Below are 20233 nucleotides of genomic sequence, written 5' to 3' on the forward strand. Positions count from 1 at the left end.
AAGCAGAGGTAGGGAGAATAAGGGTAGCTGCTAGTGAACACTTCAGTGGAGGGAGGAAAGTGGAGGTATAAAGGCTCAGAGCAGCTTTTCAGAGGGCAGTCTGGTGTGGCAATGAGGGCAGTAACTTTTGTTTGATGCTGTGTGTAAGTCTGTCTGACTTTGAATTGCCATACAAAGGAGGCTGGGGTGGTGGGGAAGACAATAGGAATGAGGAAAAAAAGCGAGAGAGCAGTAAAGGAGGAAAAAGTCATGATTCAGATATGGATGGCCAAAGGGGGTGAACGGGATTTTGGAGGAAAGAGGACAGTAAGGTCAGGAGTCTGGAGGGAGGGAGAGTCTGTAAACTTTTGTAGGTTAAGAGATCTTTTAGGTGATGCGGGGACAGAATGGTAAGGGACGCTCTGAATGTCAGTTTATGAGCTTCTTTCTGCAAGAGCTGTCTAGCGGCTAATGCTCGTAGGCAGGGGGCCCATCCCTGAACTGTGGGGTCTAATTGCTTGGAGAGATAAGCTACTGGGGCAAAGGATGGGCCATAATATTGGCCTAGGACTCTTAGAGCGTGACTGGACCTCTCATGAATGTATAATGAGAAGGGCTTCAACAAATCAGGAAGATGGAGAGCTGGGGCTTCCACAAGGGCTTGATGGAGCTTAATGAAGGAGTGTTGGGGTGAGGAGGATAATGGTTTTTTAGGGGGGGCTCTTGCTGAGGTCGTATAGGGGTTTTGCCAACAGGGAGCAGGGAGAAGTTAGGGATTTACGGTCTAAAATATCTAGCCAGGCTTAGAAAGGAAAGGATTTCTGTCTTGGTTTTGGGAATGGGCAGGTCAGAGAGGAGCCATTTTCTGTGTAAGGTAATGGACGTTCTTTGTTGAGATAGAAGGAATCTGAGGTAAGTGACAGGAGGGGAAGAGATTTGAGCTTTGACAGGGGATACTCGGTAACTTCTGGACACTAGAAGGTTAAGTAGGGAGGCAGTGTCAAGTTGAGACTGTTCTCACGAGAGACTGCAGAGTAGACGATTGTCCATGTATTATAATAAGGTGGACTTGGAGTGATCATGATTAAACTGTTTGAGGTCTTGAGCTAGGACCTACCTGTCTAAAAATATGGGGACTATCTCGGAAGCTTTGTGGCAAAACTGTCCAGGTGAGTTGTTCAGAATGTCTTGTGTATGGGTCCGTCCAGGTGAAGATGAAAAAATCTTGGGAGCAGGGGTCTAGAGGGATAGAAAAATGGGTCCTTGAGATCTAGGACTGAGAAGTGGGATGCTGAGGCTGTGTGGATTTGGAACTAAGGGATGGATAGGGACAATGGCTATGTTGATGAGGCGAAGGTCTTGGACAAGGCGGCAAGATCCGTTGGTTTTTTTAACAGCTAATATGGGGGTATTAAATGGGGAGTGAGTGGGTCTGCTTGAATGATGGGTTGGAGGCCTATGAGGGCTGAAGTGGTTAGGGGGTATTGGGCCTGACAGATATACTGAGAGGGGTCACATAATTTGATAGAGGCAGGGGGACATAGGGCCACGGAGGGGCTTGTAATGTCCCAAACTTTGGGATTTACAGGGTGTATGAGGGCAGAACCGGAGCTTTCATTGGGTAGAGGGGGGTCGTCGGCTATGAGGGCCATCAGAAAGGGAGTACTGGGGGCTGTGGGAGTGGATATAGTTATGGAAACGTGGAGGAGGGAAAGGATGTCTCGTCCTAGTAAAGGGATGGGACACTGGGGCATAACCAGGAAGGAGTGGGAGAAAGGTATGGGATTGTCTTGGATTGTGCATAAAAGGGTGGGTGGGGGGTTTAATGGGAAAATCTGTTTACCTCCTACTCTGACTATAGGAGTAATGGCTGGCGTGGTAGGGCCCCGGTATTCTCACAAGACTGAGAAGGTGGCTCCTGTATCTAGGAGGAAGGAGATGGGGTGACCGTCTACTGTTAAAGTAACCCTGGGCTCCTGTTTGGTGATGGAAATGGTTGGGCGAGAAGCCCCCGGGCCCCATCAATCTTCTTCTGCCAGCCCCACTACGGCGGGCTTAGGAAGGGGGTTGTTCGTCCAGCCTCCCCTTCGGGTGGTTGGGCAATCAGACCCCCAGTGGCCCTTTTTGTGGCATCTGGGGCATGGGGTGGTAGGAGATCTGGGGGAGGGGCACGCCCTTGACCAATGTCCCTCTTTTCTGCACTTGAAACAAGCTCTTGGGGGGGCTTGTTTGTAGAGGGGCGCCCAGGTTGTGGTTTTATCAGCTGGGCCAACATCTGGAAATTGGCCTGATCAGCCTTTTGTTTACGGCATTCTTTCTCCTCCTCCCGCTTATGGAAGACTTTAAAGGCCACTGTTAGGATCTCAGTCTGTGGGGTAGCGGGGCCCTGTTCTAACTTTTTGAGTTTAGCTTTAATGTCGGGGTAGCCTTGAGCTAGGAAGTATGTCATAAGGACATGTCTTCCTTCAGGTGTTTCTGGGTCCAGGCTGGTATACTGTAATAGGGCTTGAGTGAGTCTGTCTAAGAACTTGGAGGGGATTTCATCTCTCTTTTGAATTATGTCTTGGAGCTTTTGAAAATTGACTACTTTACAAGCTGCCCTTTTCAGACCTGCTATTAAGCAGGAGGCAAAAATATCTCGAGAGCGGAGACTCATGGCGGTGTTATAATTCCAGTGTGGGTCTTGTTCGGGGACAGCAGTGGGGCCAGGGGGATAGGTGGGGTCAGTCCTGTGGGTTTCAGTAGCCTGCATTTGGGCGAAGTCCTAAACTCGTCTGCGCTCTTCAGGGAGGAGAGTATTGGCCAGGAGCATGAATATGTCATGATGTGTGAGGCTGTAAGACTGGAGGGTGTATTGAAACTCCCTGATGTATGTCATGGGATCAGTGGAAAAGGAACTTAGGCGTTTCTCTAGTTGGGCTAAATCTCTTAAGGAGAAAGGGATGTGAACGCGCACGCTGCCTTCGGATTCTGCTACCTCCCGGAGGGGGGCGATAATTTTGGGAGGCTCTCGGGACTGAGTCTGAGGGGGACTGAAGGGTTCTGGCTCAGTCTGTGGGGGAGTGACGCGGTCTAGCCGTGCCTAGTCGAGCAGGTCCTGAAGTGCAGAAGGGGGGCAAAGAAAATAAAGAAAGGTAGAATCGGACCCACATGTCGCCAGCTAGCAGCCCAGCTGCTTACTTCTGCCGCTCTAGTTGGGCTTGAACTCATGACTCTGAATTAAGAGTCCCATGCTCTACTGAGCTATAGCAGGGCTCCAGTTAATTGCTTATGGAATGCGTTGTTTTCTATTCCTGCCACATTGGCAAGTGGGGGAAGGACATAGCTAGAAACAGGGGCGGTGTTTCTACACATCTTCAAGGTCTCCCTATTTTCAGAGTGAAGAGTCTTGGCTCATCGTCGAGGACAAGATATGTTTTTGTGGACAGATAACTTCCAAGGACTGCACCGGTTGTTCTCTAGCTTGTGCTTTCCCATGCTGCGTTCAGACATGGGGGAAGGTGCTTTCCCATTCTCCCTACAAACATGTGAGAAGACAAAGGTGGTCCCTAACAGGGGAGAAACAGGTGATGAGGGCAAAGACGGAGGAGGCTCTTGGGACCTAGTTAAAGGGGGGCTGAAAGGCTCAGGCTTAATCTGCAGGGAATGAAGGTGGAGGAGGTGAGATGGGGGAGGAGATGGTGGGGGAGGAAGGGAGAAGGGCTGTTGTAGAAGGGGAAGGGAGTGAACGGGAGGCTTCTGCGGGGGCGGCGGCTTGCAGGCTAGGAAAACTTGGGAGGGGGCGGGGAGAGGAGGAGGCAGAAAGCTTCGATATAGGGAATCTCCTTCCATTTTTTCAGGCGCTGGCAGTAGTTAAAAAGATTGCGAGTGATGTTAGGATCAAGAGTTCCCCCTGCAGGCCATTGGTTTTTATTGTCTAGGGGGTATGTCGGCCAATCTTGGGAGCAATATTTACGGAGAAGTTTTGGTTTTATATCAGGCATCAGGGAGAGGGTAGCCAGATGCTTAAGCAGGCATTCAAGAGGTGAACTTTCAGGGAGGGATGAGGAGGCTCCCATGGCTAAAGGACAGAGAAGGAGACAAACAGGGGAAGACGAACAGAGATCCTCGGACTGGAAGCAGACCACAAGGAGACAAAGGGCGTCCCTGATGATCCTTGGTGGTCTGCGGAAACTCGTATATGAGTCGGAATTTCTTGGGAAGTGTGGGTCGTCACCCAGACTTCCCTAAGAAGGCAGAGTGCCGGAGTCACGAGGTACCTAGCGCTAGGCGTTTTCGGCGGACGGAGCAGAAGGAGGAGGGGGGGAAAAGGGAGCGTTCTCATCCACAAAGGAGTCACCTCGTTTATGGCTGTTGGAGGGGAGTGCCTGAGAGTCAGCCACAGCCGTGAAGGCCTGAGGCGGGGATTTATGACTGTCGGAGGAGGGGTTTGAGCGTCCGCCGCAGCCGTAAAGGCTTGAGGCGGGGATTTATGGCTGTTTGGGGAGGGGCCTGAGGCTCCGCCGCAGCCGTGAAGGCCTGAGGCGGGGAGAGTTCCCTCCTCATCCCTGAGCGTCAGGGCCTTGCCGGACAATCACGGTCAATGGCACTGCGATAGCTCGGGGAAGAGTGGCCCACCCCGGGGAAATTTTGCTTAAAAACTTTCAGCACTGATGGAAGGGATGGTGAATGCGTTTGACTGTTGGAGGAGGGCCTGAGCACCCGCCGCAGCCGTAAAGGCTTGAGGCGGGGATTTATGGCTTTTGGAGGAGGGGCCTGAGGGTCCGCCGCAGCCGTGAAGGCCTGAGGCGGGGAGTGTTCCCTCCTCATTCCCGAGCATCAGGGCCTTGCCGGACGATCACGGTCAATGGCACTGCGATAGCTCGGGGAAGAATGGCCCACTCCAGGGGGAAACTTACCTAAAGGCCAGAGAGGAGTGGTGAGTGTGATGAGCCAGCGCCGGAAAAAGAGGACGAGGGCAAGCTGCTGCTGGTGTTGGGGGAAGACGGGGCCCAGTTGGGGTGTCCCGTCTCCCGGGTTTCGGCACCAATGAAAGGAAAGGAGCGACACATAGCAGCAATTCACCGGAGAGTTCCGCTTTATTAGGGAAAGGTGCTGGGTTATATAGGAAGGGGCATGAATTGATTGAGGTGTCACTTCTACGGGGCTGGTGGCTGTTGGCTAGGTGCTGGGACTGGGAGGGGGGCGAGAGGTGATTGGGCTTCAGGTGGCGCCGGCGGGAACTGAGGACCCCCGAAGAGAAGCCGGAAGTTTGCCATCTTACTGGTGGGGACCCTTCAGTTACTGTGTGCCTAAATCAATAGGAGTGTATAACTGCCAGTGAACATTTGCTTTCCACTAAGTTCAAGATAAATACTGGCTCTTATTTTTATGCTCATATCTTATGAATTTTAAATATACCTTATATACCTCTAAAAAGGGTCTTCTTACACAGTGAAGCTGATACTTGAAATGGGCTGCTTAAATTAGTCATGCATATGGTGACATCTCCTTTTCAGACTGGTTGCTGTATCTTTTGAATGAGTCACTCATTACTCCTTTGGGGCAAGGAGTTAGCTGGACGGATCTTTATCCTGCATGTTAAGATCTTGTTTTAAGGGAAACTTTCTCTGGATAACAATCCCCACTCAGGATTTTCCTTCCCCTCAAACATTTCTGTATGTAATTTACATTCTATAGAATACTGCTTTTAGTGGTCCCCAAATCATATACTTTGAGGCTCTTTGTCTTGCCAGTGGGTTTCAGCCCCAGGCAAGTTCACTATGGATTCAGTGTGACCAAAGAAATACAGTAGAACATTCTTGGGGTGAAAGGGTTATACCCAACTTTATTTCCACGGTGGCAGGTCAGTCACTAAAATCTCCTCCACTCAGAATGTGTCTACACGCAGCAAGCCGGTCTCTGCCTCTGGGCCTCTCTGCCTGAACAGCCATCCTCTGGGCCTCTGTCTTCAGCACTGCCACCACTCCAGCCTGTACTCTGCTCTCCTCTCCTACAGCCTTGCAGCCGTGCCACCATGTCGCCCAGAGCACTGGGTGGAGCTCTTTATATAGAGTCAGTAGCAACGTATTGCCCACACGTGTGCAGTGAGCTAGCCAACCACGGCCAGGTGAGAATCCTGGCCACGGGAACTTTGAATTTATCCACACTCTGTTACTTGTTTTTATTTTAGGATTGTTGTGCTTTCTTGATGAATTTGTTACTGAAGACAGGTCCTTGGTTCTCATTGTGAGAAAGAATTCAAGGAGACATAAAGGTGGTTAAGCTTTAAAAGTTTATTTGGAAAATAAGAGTATGGAGAAAAGCAAAAAACACACACCTGAGAGTTGGACTTGGGCAGACCCAGAGGGGATTCTGCTGAGGTGTCTTACCATTCAGTTTCAGCCCCAGGCAAGTTCGCTATGGATTCAATGTGACCAAAGAAATTGACAGCAAAACGTTCTTGGGGTGAAAGGGTTATACCCAACTTTATTTCCAGGTGGCAGGTCAGTCACTAAAATCCCATTCACTCAGAGCGAGTCTGCATGCAGTAAGCTGGTCTCTGCCTCTGGGCTCCTCTGCCCACACAGCCATCCTCTGGGCCCCTCTGTCCGCACAGCCATCCTCTGGGCCCCTCTGCCCACACAGCTGTCCTCCAGGGCTCTCTGCCTGCACAGCCATCTTCTGGGCCACTCTGCCTGCACAGCCGTCCCATACAGCCATCCTCTGGGCCTCTCTGCACAGTCGTCCCACACAGCTGTCCTCTGGGCCGCTGTCCTTGGTGCTGCCACCACTCCAGCCTCTGCTCTGCTTTCCTGCAGCCTTGCAGCTGTGCCACCATGTCGCACCCAGAGCACTGGGTGGAGCTCTTTATATAGAGTCAGCAGCCATGTATTACCCACAGATGGCTGTGTGGGACGACTGTGCAGAGAAGCCCAGAGGACAGCTGTGCAGACAGAGGGGCCCAGAGGCAGAGACTGGCTTGCTGCATGCAGACTCGCTCTGAGTGAATGGGATTTTAGTGACTGGCCTGCCACTGTGAGAACAAAGCTGGGTATAACCCTTTCACCCCAGGAACGTGTTGTGGTTATTTCTTTGGTCACACTGAATCCATAGTGAATTTGCCCAGGGCTGAAACCCATTGACAAGACATTCACTAAGTGGGGTTAGGTTTCAAAGGGAAAAGGTGGAGTATTTTTGGAGTTGGGGCTTGCTTCACCCTTATGCCAGGTGGAGGGATTTTTGACTGTTTGGTTCTCCTCAGAACTGCCATGATGCAGGGAGACATGATTTTGCTGTGTTAATGAGTATATATTTTGGGGTGAAGTTTGGGTGAACTTCTCTTCCATGTTGGAACTAGCCAGTATGGGCCAGTCTGTTATCTATATTCTCAGTCCCTTCATCCCACGAGAACAGCTCACACAACTGTGTAGAATGTAAGTAAGCATGTAGCCTAATGTAAACACCTGCTAGAGTCCCCCTCCTCCCTGCTCATGTCTAGCTGTGTACCTGCTCTAACAAATTGACCATCTTGTCATTATGAAATGACCTCTTTTATCCCTTGTAATATTCTTTACTCTGAAATGTACATTGTCTGATATTAACACAGCCAATCTTGTTTTCTTTTGATTAGTGCTAGCATAGCATGTCTTTTCTCTTTATTCCACCAATTATTTGTTCTCTCTTTTTTCATATCTTCTGTATCGCTACTATACTTTTGAACCCATGGAATGTAATTATAACAGCTTTGATTATATCCTTACCTACTAATTTTATTCCAGTCTATCTTTTAATTTTTTTGAAAATTTTCCAATATTACAGAGCTAAACTGAAATGTATTAATATTCCACTCTTATATTTTCATGACAAACAAAAAAAAAGATGAGCCGAAAAAAACAAAACAGGGATCAGCATATAAAACTAAATATGGATCTCAGCATTAACAACTGAATAGAGCAAGGAATAAAAATGCTTTAATTTAAAAAATTCACAAGTAGATGATAAAGTGTGTAGAACCTGAAAATTTACAAATTATTTAAAATCTGGAATTGCTAACTGTTCAGCATCTATGCAGATAGATCGTGGTTGGTGGTGAACAGCAGAAAGGGATTATGGATGAATCTATATTGTCATGGCTGTTCCCCATGCCACCCGTCTCCAAGAGAAGCCTGACATTCATCAGATAATTTAGCCAGGCTAATGCTGGCAGCCGATCCAGTGAAGGTAACCTACCTATCAGTTGATTGTTCATTGGGTTTGCAGTTTTGATCTGTGCTCCAGACATCTGACAGATGTCACTGATTTTGGCGCCTTGACTCCCAATTATGCAGCCAGTCAGATCATTTGGAATGGTGAGTTCAGGAGTAGTTCTGAGTATGTGGATCCAAACCTGCACTGAGCCCAGTGTTGTCATGCGTCATGGGAAAGTGAGACTGTTATATTGCCAACTGGTGCACCTTGGTCAAATCTGGCTGTGGAATGGCATACTGTCCTTGAATGGTATAGGCCTCTAGAGGTGGTCGCTTAGGTCAGGGTTGAGGCATATGGAGGGGGTGGCGTGAGGAAAGCTCTTGCTGCCACTACCTCTGCCTCTGTGCTGTATCTGTCCTGACCACCTGCAAAGATGACTAGAGAACTGGATGGCTTGGGCCAGTCCAGGATGGTCACCACCTTCTGCAGGAATTCCAACATGACCACACAGATCTGTTTCACACACTCATTGATGGATTTTGGAATGCTGGCGATAGTGATGGCCCACTCAGTTGAGTTGGGGAGCATATCTCCTGCCACCTGGACCTGAGCTCCTGTACTCATATTTCCTTGATCTTGCAACCACCTTTTCCAGTGGGAGAGCTACACTGACTAGCAGGAACCAGCCTCAGGGTGACTGGGGGTCTACTGGCAGCTGTGCTATTGCTCATGGAGCTGCTAATATCTTCTTGCAGTTTGTCAGTGATCATAACAAAGGCTTTGAAGATGGCATTAGTGGGTCCAGCCACAGTGATAATCCTCTCAGGACAGTTCCCTTCAGAGATGTTGATATACGCACCATCTTCTTAACTGATTGTCCTTTCTTTCCAGTGATACTGACAATTTCCTTCCTATGCATAAGTAGCTGGATAGTGAGAGTGATGTTTAAACCACCTTTGATCACACTGGTATCCATGTTGAGCAGTAGTCTAGAGAGCTGAACTTTGAGTCATCAAGTCTTTGGTCTCTGGTGGGGATGAAAGCCAGAAACTGCAGGTGCAAGGTGACTGAGGGCAAGAAGGGAAGAGGGGAGCAGGTGGGAGGCTGGGGGCAGTAAGAGGAGCATAGGGGTGGGTGGGAAGGCAAGGGGGCCCCCCATGGACATGTGGAGGAGGAAGTGGGGTTGGAGGATAAAGAGCAGGAAGGGGAAAAGACCCCAGGCCAGGTGAGGGTTGCGGAGGGCGGGCAGGCGGAAGAGCACGCAGGCTGAAGCTGCTCCAGGTGCTGCCTTTGCTGGTCTGGGCCTTACCTGCTAATTTTACATCTGTCATTGCTAAACTAGTTTTGAAAGATTGATTTTTCTTTGCTTATAGATTGAATTTTCCTGTGTCTTTGCATGCTAATAATTTTTTATTGGATGTAGACATTAGGAATTTTAACTTGTTGGGTGCTGTATATTTTGGTATCCATATAAATCTTGCATTTCATTCTGGGATTGAGAACAGTTTGATCCTTTAGGGTCTTGCTTTGAACATTTGTTATTTCTCTGCTACTGTGGCAAGACCCTTCTGAGGTCCCTGCCCAGTGCTCTGTAAATTACGAGGTTTTTGTCTGGCTTGGGGGAACAGGTCTATTCCCCACCCTGCATGAGGACAGGCACTATCACCTGTAATCTTTCAGATTTTTAGCTTGGCCCAAGGTAGTTCCATCACATACATGTGCTGATTGGTACTCTGCCAAAAACTGATAGGCAGCCCTCTGCAGATGACTAGAGCTCAATGTCTGTAACTCTGTCCTTCAGTGCTCTGTCCTGCAGATGCTAAACCCTGGACCTCAGCTGTCTGCTCAATGCAGAATGTTCCCAGGCCCTGCATTCCTGCTCCCTCTGCCGCACCCTAGACACTTCCTCCAGGCAGGCAGTAAGCTGGGCAGTCAACAGGGCTCACTTTGTTACTCATCTCTCAGGGATCACTGTCCTTGGTTGCCTGATGATTGGTGTCTTGAAAACTTCTTTCATATATTTTGTGTGTTTTGGGGTTGTTCAGGCATGTAAGTAAACCCTGTTGCTAATCCTCATCTTGGCCACAAGTAGATGTCTCCAGTATCCTATCTCTGCAAAGTGAAGGAGCTCTTACTGTCCTTAGAATGTCTTTCTAGCTCATTATCTAGTGTACACAGGCTCACTAAACAGTTGTTGAATAAATAAGCATGTATTGATGATCATATTGTAGTATTGAGCAGGTTATCATGTGTATCATTGTGTAAAAACAAAAATGCCTTTCCAGCATCTGCTCCTCATCCATTGGTTCGGTTGGTTTGAGGTTTGTGTTTCCTGTCAAAAGGTATATCCCAAAGCCCTTTGGAGATTGTAGTGGCCTAGTTTCCTTAAATCTTTTCTGCAAAAGGGTATATAAACATATAAACAGTAAAATTAGTTAGGCCTTTCCTCTCTATAGGAATGATATAAATAAGAGCCATTTCTGTTTCTTGCTACACTTACTGTATACTCTGCCAGGATGGGAGCTACGATGTGACTAACATAATTCTTAAACATTTGCAGTAGCTATAACTTGGTATCAGAGCAGAAGAGATGAGGATTTGTGAAGAAAGGTCCTGGCAATAAAATTGTTAATGTGCTTCACAGGATCTCTCACTGATTTTGTGACAATAGCAAGGATTTTGGCAAGAGATTCCTTCTCCCCACCCCACCATCACTTTTGGCATAAACATGAGTTTGGATAAATGCCATGCATTTAATTTACTGTTACAAGAATTCTTATCTTGATTTCTTCTGTTTCCTTAGCTGCCATTTTGTAGTAGCAGAAACATTACTGAGCTATTTTAACATTCTTGGCTATCAAGAGTCATAGCCCTGTTTTTGTTTGTTTCATTTTTGTGTTTGAGGGTCATGCCATTTTGGTCTTACCTGAGAGATTTTTTTCTGATCTACTCATTGCTTATTTTCTTAATTTGCTACAATGTAAAGAATTGTAATTTCAGTTTTAAAAAATTCCAGTTTTGGACTTTGCTATGTTAAATAAGGAAATTAAAGTCATTTAGACAGAATGCTGTCTGCTAAAGGATAAAATAAATGCTTTTTTAAAGACATTGTTAATTCAAATAAATGCAAATATTAAAAATTATAAGTCAGGGCTTTTTGACTATATTTCAAGGAGAGGAAAGTAACTCATCCTAATCTTTTCAGAACTGTAATTATTCAGATCAGTGCTTCAACCTGAGTAATTAAGAATCAGAATCACCTAGGGAGCTTTTTCAAAAATATCAATGTATAGCCAATCCTCATGGGTTGTTAGTTTTTTTCAGAGGACTGTTTCTATCTCTCTTACGTGTGTGCGTGTGCATGCATGCGTACCCACACATGAAATTCCAGGGGAAATAAGAATAAAGAATTGACATTGAGCTAACCCAATACCACCTACCTGTGGACTTAACTGAGATTATAAAAATACTTTTTGTTTGAACCCTCCTACTTTAAAAGGGGTCTGCGGATCAGCAGTTTGGCATCACCAGGGAGACTGGTTAGAAATGCAGAACCTTGTCCCATGTCAGACCTGCTGCATCAGAATCTGTACTTTAATGAGATCACCTGGTGAATGAGACACTCATTAAAACTTGAGAGGCACCAGTGTAAGCCACTTTCAATTGGGTATTCTGCTATATGCAGTTGAAAACATCCTCACTAATACAAATACATTGTGGATTGACCAAGAGCCATTTTTTCAATAAGAAAATACTTGACCAGAAAGATTTCTGATTCAGATGTAGGAGTTGCAAGAGACAATTATTCTCACCATAATAACCTAAGAAAGCAGTGTAAGTGCCTACTCTTATTTTTTTAAAACCATCAGAGAACTTGAGGACACAAACCTAAATGACTCCAGAAAGTGACAAGCCATCTGTAGGAGTGTTAATCTACTCCTGCTCTCTTTCCTGACTAAAATATAGGGAAAAGGAGAAAAACACTGCAAAAAGAAGTAAGGAGGAATCAGCCTAATCTTTAACAAACTTAATGACCATGCATGGGCTGGCATGACAGATTAGAATCCAGAAAAGCCCTAGACCAGTGCTGTCCACTAGCACTTTCTGCCATGATGGAAATGTTCAATATCTGTGCTAACCAGTGTGGTAGCTACTAGCCAAGTAAATGTAGCTATCAAGTACTTAAAATGTGCCTAGTGTGACTTGAGGAACTGAAATTTTAACTTTATTTTAAACTTAAATAGTCACATGTGTGGCTAGTGGCTGCCCTGTTGGACAATGCAGCCCTAGGGACAGTGAGACCCCACTACCTCCCACTTCTTTCCTCCAAGTCTTTATGTAGTGCCGGGAATACTACTCCAAGAACTAAGATAGTGAAGCAGTGTGAGAGGAAATTCCTGAGGCACATGCTTTCAGCTGGCAGAGACTGAGGGACAGGCAGGAGAGCAAAGAAAAATCCCTTCCAGGCTGTCCCCAGCTTCACAGAGTGTAGAGCAGACAAGACAACAGTGGGACTGAAAGATCTGGCAAACCCAAAAATCAGGAGGTGGAACTGGAAAAACGCGAGAGCTCCCCTCTCACCAAGATAGCTGTCAGCCTGAGTTACACATCGGGAGAAATCTCTCACAATTCATACTCCGAAAAAGGAGATAGCTCAGATCTCCAGAACTTCACTAGGGTTCTAGACCCAGGCCTTGCCGAAGAGACAGAATCCTGATCCTGTCCTCAAAATGTTTGAAGCCAGTGAGTAACTGAATTAAACTAAAGTTGCAACAAAGCCCAGATTCAGCTCAACTGTAGAATATATTGATTAAGCCCTGAACAAATGGATATGGTCCTTTGTGGGGATAAATATCATTTCCCCCAGTCTCTGCTATACTTTTATACAAAAATGCCCAGCATACAGTCAGAGACTTTAAGACATCTGTGACCATACTTAGGAAAATAAACAGTCAATGGGAGACTCAGAGATGCCCCCGATACTGGTGTCATCAGTCAGGGACTTTAAAATAACTGAGACAAAAATGCTGAAGAATCTGGTGGACAAGGTGCACAGTATACGGAAACAGGGAATTTCAGCAAAGACACAAGCTATTTTTTTAAAAAGAACCAAATGGAAATGCTAAAAATAAAAAAACATAGTATCAGAAATTAAGATCCTTTAGGTAGGCTTAAGCAGAAAATACCTGAGCAGCCTTGGCCAGATTCCTGGTAGCAGTCCATATTGTGAAGGGATTCCCTATGGTTACACTGATAATCCCTTGGGCAGGAAGTCCCACAGTACTCACTCACTACACTAATTATAAGCCCACAAACATTTCTTTGAACAGTGCATTGGATTCATCAGGCCACATAGTCTCATATTTTCCTGGGAGTTTCCTGATAGAAAAGAATTGGCACTTCTGTAAATCCATACATAGGCCTTTCCAGATCATTTAGTGAGAATTTTTCCCTGTCTTGGAAGAGAACCCAGAGGCAGTGTTGGTAACTAATCCCTATCAAGTGTGAATACAGCTTGTTGGTCAGCTGTGCTGCAGCTGTATCATCATTGTCCATTCCCTTCATATTTTCAATCTTGCCTTGAACATATGGTAATGAAATACTGATTTTCAAATAATAAAGATTTTAGGTTTCTACAACAGCTAGTTTGTTAAAAGGTAATTCTTATAGTGTCCATTGAGGTTTAGAGGAACAGTGGTCAAATTTCAGAATACAAGTAACTCAGGACATACAGGAATTTCTTTGCAATTAGAACTTAGATTTCTGGAATCATAATTCCATTGCCATACCCCAAGTGACTAACAATTTTTTGCTTAAAAGTAAGTGGATTCTTAGAATGAGGGTTTTTTTAATCCTTTTAAAGTTTTACAGATTTTTTTTGTTTATACCTTCATTCATTTATCTTCTAATTCAGTGTTTGTAGAGTAACTCACAACTGCTCCAAAAAGAACCTGTTTTTATTTTCACAAATAAAATTTCTGATGTGATTTTTTTTTCCATTCTAATTTGTATGGCCAAGGTATTACTCTGGATACTTATAAATACATATCAAAGATGAAACAAAATTATGGTAGATGTTTATCTTGACTTTTTATTTCAGCTTGAATTGTACATACTGTTAATAATTTTTTTTAGAAGATAAAATGGTAATGAGTTCATAGCAATAGTAGTGGAATTAACAGATTGCTTTATTTTACAGGGAAAATATTTATCCCTAAACAGAAACCGATACAGACTTTTGCAGAAGAAAAAGTATCTCTTGATCCAGAATTAGAAGAAGCTTTGACAAGTGCTTCTGATACAGAACTATGTGACCTCGCAGGTATCTACTAAAACAAATGAGATTATGAATGAGTGTGGAAGGGAGGGGAACGCCAGCACACACCTATATACATTGTGTAAATGCCTCCCTTGCTTAGCAAAGTGCTGTTGAATCAGTGACCATATATTTGGTTTTTTACACTAGAAATCTGATACATAAAGGATTTCATTTCTTTAAATTCCCTCAGTGGTGAAATTTTTATACTAATGGAATTTATTGTATTAACACCTTTCCCCATCTTGGTGTATTGTTCATCAGCTGGTGATCAGCTAGAAGCTGTCCCATCTGAGCACTGATAAAGAGTCTCCAGGGTCAACTGCTGTCCTATTTTATTAGAAGACCCTAAGATGGATAACAAAAGCAGATGAAACAGTCAGTCCTGAGCTGTACTCACCCCATTTCCAAAGTGTGTTTGGGACACACCAAACCTCCCTGTTAGTCATTGCCAGTTTCTTTTCTGGACCAGTCTACCCCACCTACCTTCACACACATATATTTTCCTATATAGAAAAACATGATGGATGGGGAGAGCTAGTACCGAGTAACCCCAAGAACTAATATGTTTGAAATGAACAATGATGGCTCTTTGGGAAGGGCCCAGGAAAGGGACAGCCACGGTGTGGTGCCACAGCCTGAGCCGATGTCTTGTGTCTTGGAGGGCTAAGAATGATGGATTTGTAAATGGTGCATTCATCAGAGTGGGATGGCCAGGGGCATACTGCAGCTTTTGCCTCATTTGTGTGCAAAAGGGCACCGAAAACCCGAACCACGTATATTTCTCCTCAGTGTCATTTATGAGGAATGTTACTTTAATCTTAACTATGAGAATTCAACACTACTTTTAGCACTCTCTTTTAGCTAAAATACAATATGAGTGTTAAGAAATGTAAAATTAGTGAAGGTTAATTTGAAAATCTGCCTTTATTGCATGTTCCTAGAAACCTTGTGAGAAGGATGAACCCCACAGATAAATCATTTCAGTTTTCTCCCTTAGCCACCAGATGGAGCTAAGCACAGACTTATATTTAGGGCTAGGCTGGCTCCAGGGATGTGTCTGAATTAAGAAGTATGGGAGGAAATAACAAGGACATTGTCTCTCATTTTTTTGGCTGCAAAAGCTGTATTTAGTTGAGTAGGAAAATGTTAAAATCACTTAGATAAGAAATTTTTGGTTATAAAATCAATTCTTTATGTTTAAAACTGATGAAATAAAAGGTAATTTTCTTTTTCTATATTTGTAGCTATTCTTGGTATGCACAACTTGATAACAAATACACAGTTCTGTAATATAGTGGGAAGTAGTAATGGTGTCGACCAAGAAAATTTTTCAAGTGAGTATAATGCTTTGTGAATTCTATCCTTCGTTAAATACATTTTGTTTTTTCCATGTATCAACCTCAGTATATACATACCAAATATTATGTGTATGTACTTGAAGCCTAAGATTCCAGCTAGATGGTACTGACATAGAAAACTATTGAGAATAGCATATTAATATTTTATGCTTAATGTGTCAGGAAATTTAACAGGAACCATTTTATCCTCACTAAATAATACTAATGATAAACAGTATAAAAGCTAATTAAATTTGGCTTTTGTTGACATTTTATTTTCACTGTTACTGATTATCAAGAAATCCACAATGTTGACAAACTGCACTGTAAAATCAGATCAGGAGGAACCACAGAACTATTCAGTCCATAAAGCTTTTGGTCTGATATGAACTATTAAATAGCCTAAAGCAAAGCTTTCTAAAAAAAATTTATTTATGTTTTAAAATTACCAAAGTAATACATACTTTTGTAGCACATTTGAACAATACCTAAGTGTACAAGGTAAAAAGCAAAAGTCTCTCTATTTATAACAATCATGCCTTCTACACCCCCCAGGTCCCTACCCCAACCCAAACTGTTAACAACTTTGTATATATCCTTCTAGACTTTGTACTATGTTTATTCAAGCTTATACATATGTACATGTTATACATTAATAGTCATTTTTTTTTTTTAAGAAAAATGGGACCACACTATAGATACTTCTTACAACTTAATTTTTCAGTAATACTACTATGGGCTGATTTTTTTGAATGCTGATTATGGGTCATGTTCTGTGCATAGTTCTTGAATGTGAATTGTTCTCAATCTATGCAGTAGTTCTGTGAATTGGTATTATTATTATGCTTAATTGGCATGTGAGGGAACTGAAGTCTTAGAATAATTAAGAAAGTAACTTCAGTGTCACACACAGTCAGTGATAACAACTTTAACCTATGCTGTTACAGTATATCACTTAGCAGTATATCATGTTTCCTAGCTAATACTTAAAAATTTACCTCATTCAAAAGTCTGTATAACATTCCAGTTTCTGAATGTCCTATAACTTGGCCATTCCCCTTTTAAAAATTTTTTTATTGTAGAAATGTTCAAGCATATGTAATAGAAAAGAGTAAAATACATCCATCACCAGCTTCAGCTGTTTTTGTTTTTGTTTTTAACATGTTACCAACCTTGCCTCATCTATTGTCTGCCTCCCTCCCCAACCCTTCCACTTTTTCTCCTGGAATATTTTAAAGCAAATCCTGTTCATTTCTATTACTTCACCTATAATATTTCCATATGTCTCTCTCTCAAGTGAAGGACTTTCTTCTAACATAACTGCCATGTCACTATCAAAGTTAAAAATTAAAATAATTCCTTCATATCATCTAATACCCAGTCCACATTCAGATGTCCCTCTTCTCTCAAAAACATCATTTCGCAGCTGGTTTGCTCAAATTAGGATCAAAATAAGGGTCACACTGCATTTGTTGTTGTTTGTTTTCAGTTCCTCTTAACTTCTTAACATCTGTCCTCCTCAGACTCTTTCCTCCTTTATGCCATTTATTTCTTGAAGACTACTTGTCATGTAGAATTTTCCACATTCTGGATTTGGCTGATTGCAACCTTGTAGTATCATTTTACATGTCTCTCTATCTCCTGTGTTTCTGTAAACTTTTATTTTCTTGAGTCCTGATCGTGTTCAGGTGCAGCTTTTTGGGTTTTGTATTTTTGGCAAGAATGCTTCCTAGGTGCTGATTGAATCACATTAGAAAACATATTAGGTCTGGTCATTCCTCTTTGGGAAAGGTGCTCAGATTGATGAGTGGGTTCAAATGTTGACAGCCTGATCCATTTAAAGCTCCACATGAACCTTTATTAATGGTTTAAGCATCCCATTGACTGAATCCATTATTTCATTAGGGAGCAAGGCTCCTTAAATACACATGTTCTGTAGATCGGGGAAAGAAATCTTTTGGTTTTATAAAATTTGCAGTTGAGGAAGAACTTGTTCAATTTTCCATTCAATGTTGGAGCTCTTCTCTGTATCCATGATTACCATCTTGAACACTGCCTTGCTGAACTTAGCATGAGGGAGAGCCCACCTTGTCCTTTCAGCAGAGCTCTGTTAAGAAGCTCCTTCAGGTATTAAACCAAATTCTGCCTCCTGGCAATCTACACTGGTTCTAACCCAGCCTTCTAGAACATGAAATTTTTCATTCCTTCTATAGATAGATCTGAAAACAAAGATATTTCTGTTAATATATACTTCTAGGCTAAATATATCCAAATCTTTCAACTGTCCTCAGCAAAATAATTTTTTTTTTTTTTTTTTTTTTTTTTTGAGAGGGCATCTCTCATATTTATTGATCAAATGGTTGTTAACAACAATAAAATTCAGTATAGGGGGGTCAATGCTCAATGTACAATCATTAATCCATCTCAAGCCTAATTCTCGTCAGTCTCCAATCTTCTGAAGCATAACGAACAAGTTCTTACATGGTGAACGAATTCTTACAGAGTGAATAAATTCTTACATGGTGAACAGTACAAGGGCAGTCATCACAGAAACTTTCGGTTTTGATCATGCAATATGACCTATAAACCATCAGGTCAAATATGAATATTCATTTGATTTTTGTACTTGATTTATATGTTGATCCCACATTTCTCCTATTATTATTATTATTTTTATTTTTAATAAAATGCTGAAGTGGTAGGTAGATGCAAGATAAAGGTAGAAAACATAGTTTAGTGCTGTAAGAAGGCAAATGTAGATGATCAGATGATCAGGTGTGTGCCTATGGACTAAGTATTAATCCAGGCTAGACAAGGGCAGCAAGACATCCACGGATGCAGAAGATTTCTCTCAAAGCAGGGGGGGTGAGGTTCTGAGCCTCACCTCTGTTGATCCCCAAATTCTCACCTGATGGCCCCCCTGCGACTGTGCCTGTCTTAGGTTGTTCCTCCCTTGAGGAATCTTACCCGTCTCTGGCTAACCAGTCATCTTCCGGGGCCATACAGGGAAATGTAAAGTTGGTAAGTGAGAGAGAAGCCATATTGTTTGCAAAGGTTAGCTTTTTACTTCTTTGCAGATTTATGCCCTGTGGCTTCTATGCCCAGCACTTGTCTCGAGGTATCTTTACCACCTGGAGGAATTATGATACTCGGTAAATTCGATATGAGGCACGAATTCTATTTAAAGTTTGTAATTAGGAAGGAAGAAGAAAAGCTATAGATGTAGCATATGAAGGAAACTTGGGAGGATTGATTATTTCTTTGACATATCTTCTTGTATAGTACCTTAAGTATGTATAGGTTTTAAACTACTAACTAATTTGCACACACATATTGACATAATAGGAATACGGTGACATAAACAAAGCAAATCTATAATTACCAGCCATCTCCAGTGAAGCCAAGAAAACCATTTAGGCACCCTAGGCATTTGTGAAAATTTATCTATGATATGATGGATATTTTCCAACTGTACTTGAACCATCAGACAAATTAAAGCAGCCCATTTCTGGGATCTGTTCACATCCCATATGTTCTTTTAACCATAGATAGTCTATAGTCATGAGATTTTGGGGTGCTACAACTTGCACCCCTCCCAACTCCTGGTTGAGTTCCAACAGTACATATCCAGTCAAATTCGTTGTCTCACTGTACTCAGCAAAATAATTTTAAGACCTTATCTGAGTTGATCTCCTCAGAATGGTGTGTATGTGTGTGTGTGAGCACATGCACGTGCGAGAGAAAGAGTTGAAAAGAAAAGGATACTCTTGGAGGGAATTTACTGGGTAAGTAGACATTATACCTTGTCTTAAGATGCATTTTGCTCCTAAAAGCTAGAGGGAAGAAGAGAAGAACTAAACCAGAGACCCCGTCAGTCTTCCTGTGTCAATTACTGTCAACATTGTGGCGATCATTTGCCTCTTTGAGAATCTGATGCTATCTATGAGTGGTCTCCCCAGAAGATTTATCATAAAAATTTGCCTGTCACATGTGTTCATACTCCTCCACACACACATCAAAGCACATGTATATCTCATTAGAGGGCCCAGGCTTCCAGGTCCTTTTTCAACTTCACATGGCTTGTATTCTGGCCCTGTATGTGGATATGGTTTGTATATATGGCGAAGGGCAGGGATCCAAGTGAAGGAGGGCAGTAACTTTTGGAATTTTGTCTCAGTAGCTCTTCTGCGTACCATCACCTCCCTCTGTCTCCCCACTCCCTATTTTTAACTCTTCTCCCTGCCTTTCTTACTTTGTAGTACTACCCAAGAAAGGAAGAGGTAATGTGCTCTTCCATCGCCTTTCTCTTCTCATCGAGACGGTATTCCTCAAGTCTGTGATTCTTACTGCCTTTACAGCAATTACCAGTCAAATTCAGAAACAGTGACATGAGATACTAGGTTTCATCACATTAGGAGTTTATCTTAAA

General features: G+C 43.2%; 1 protein-coding gene and 1 pseudogene across 1 annotated transcript in view; one reads left to right on the forward strand and one right to left on the reverse strand.

Moving 5' to 3' along the window:
• Positions 1 to 20233, forward strand: part of TMOD3 (tropomodulin 3) — an 84811-nt gene that overhangs the window by 47790 nt on the left and 16788 nt on the right. Inside the window, exons 4-5 of the mRNA XM_037020997.2 lie at positions 14348 to 14470; positions 15712 to 15801. Of these exons, the coding sequence (XP_036876892.1) occupies positions 14348 to 14470; positions 15712 to 15801 (213 nt within the window). The remainder of the gene's footprint in view (positions 1 to 14347; positions 14471 to 15711; positions 15802 to 20233) is intronic.
• LOC140843159 (poly(rC)-binding protein 2 pseudogene) lies at positions 4410 to 9241 on the reverse strand (annotated as a pseudogene).

The sequence above is a fragment of the Manis javanica genome, chromosome 8 (genome assembly GCF_040802235.1).
Source record: "Manis javanica isolate MJ-LG chromosome 8, MJ_LKY, whole genome shotgun sequence".
In the NCBI taxonomy this organism is placed as follows: Eukaryota; Metazoa; Chordata; class Mammalia; order Pholidota; family Manidae; genus Manis; species Manis javanica.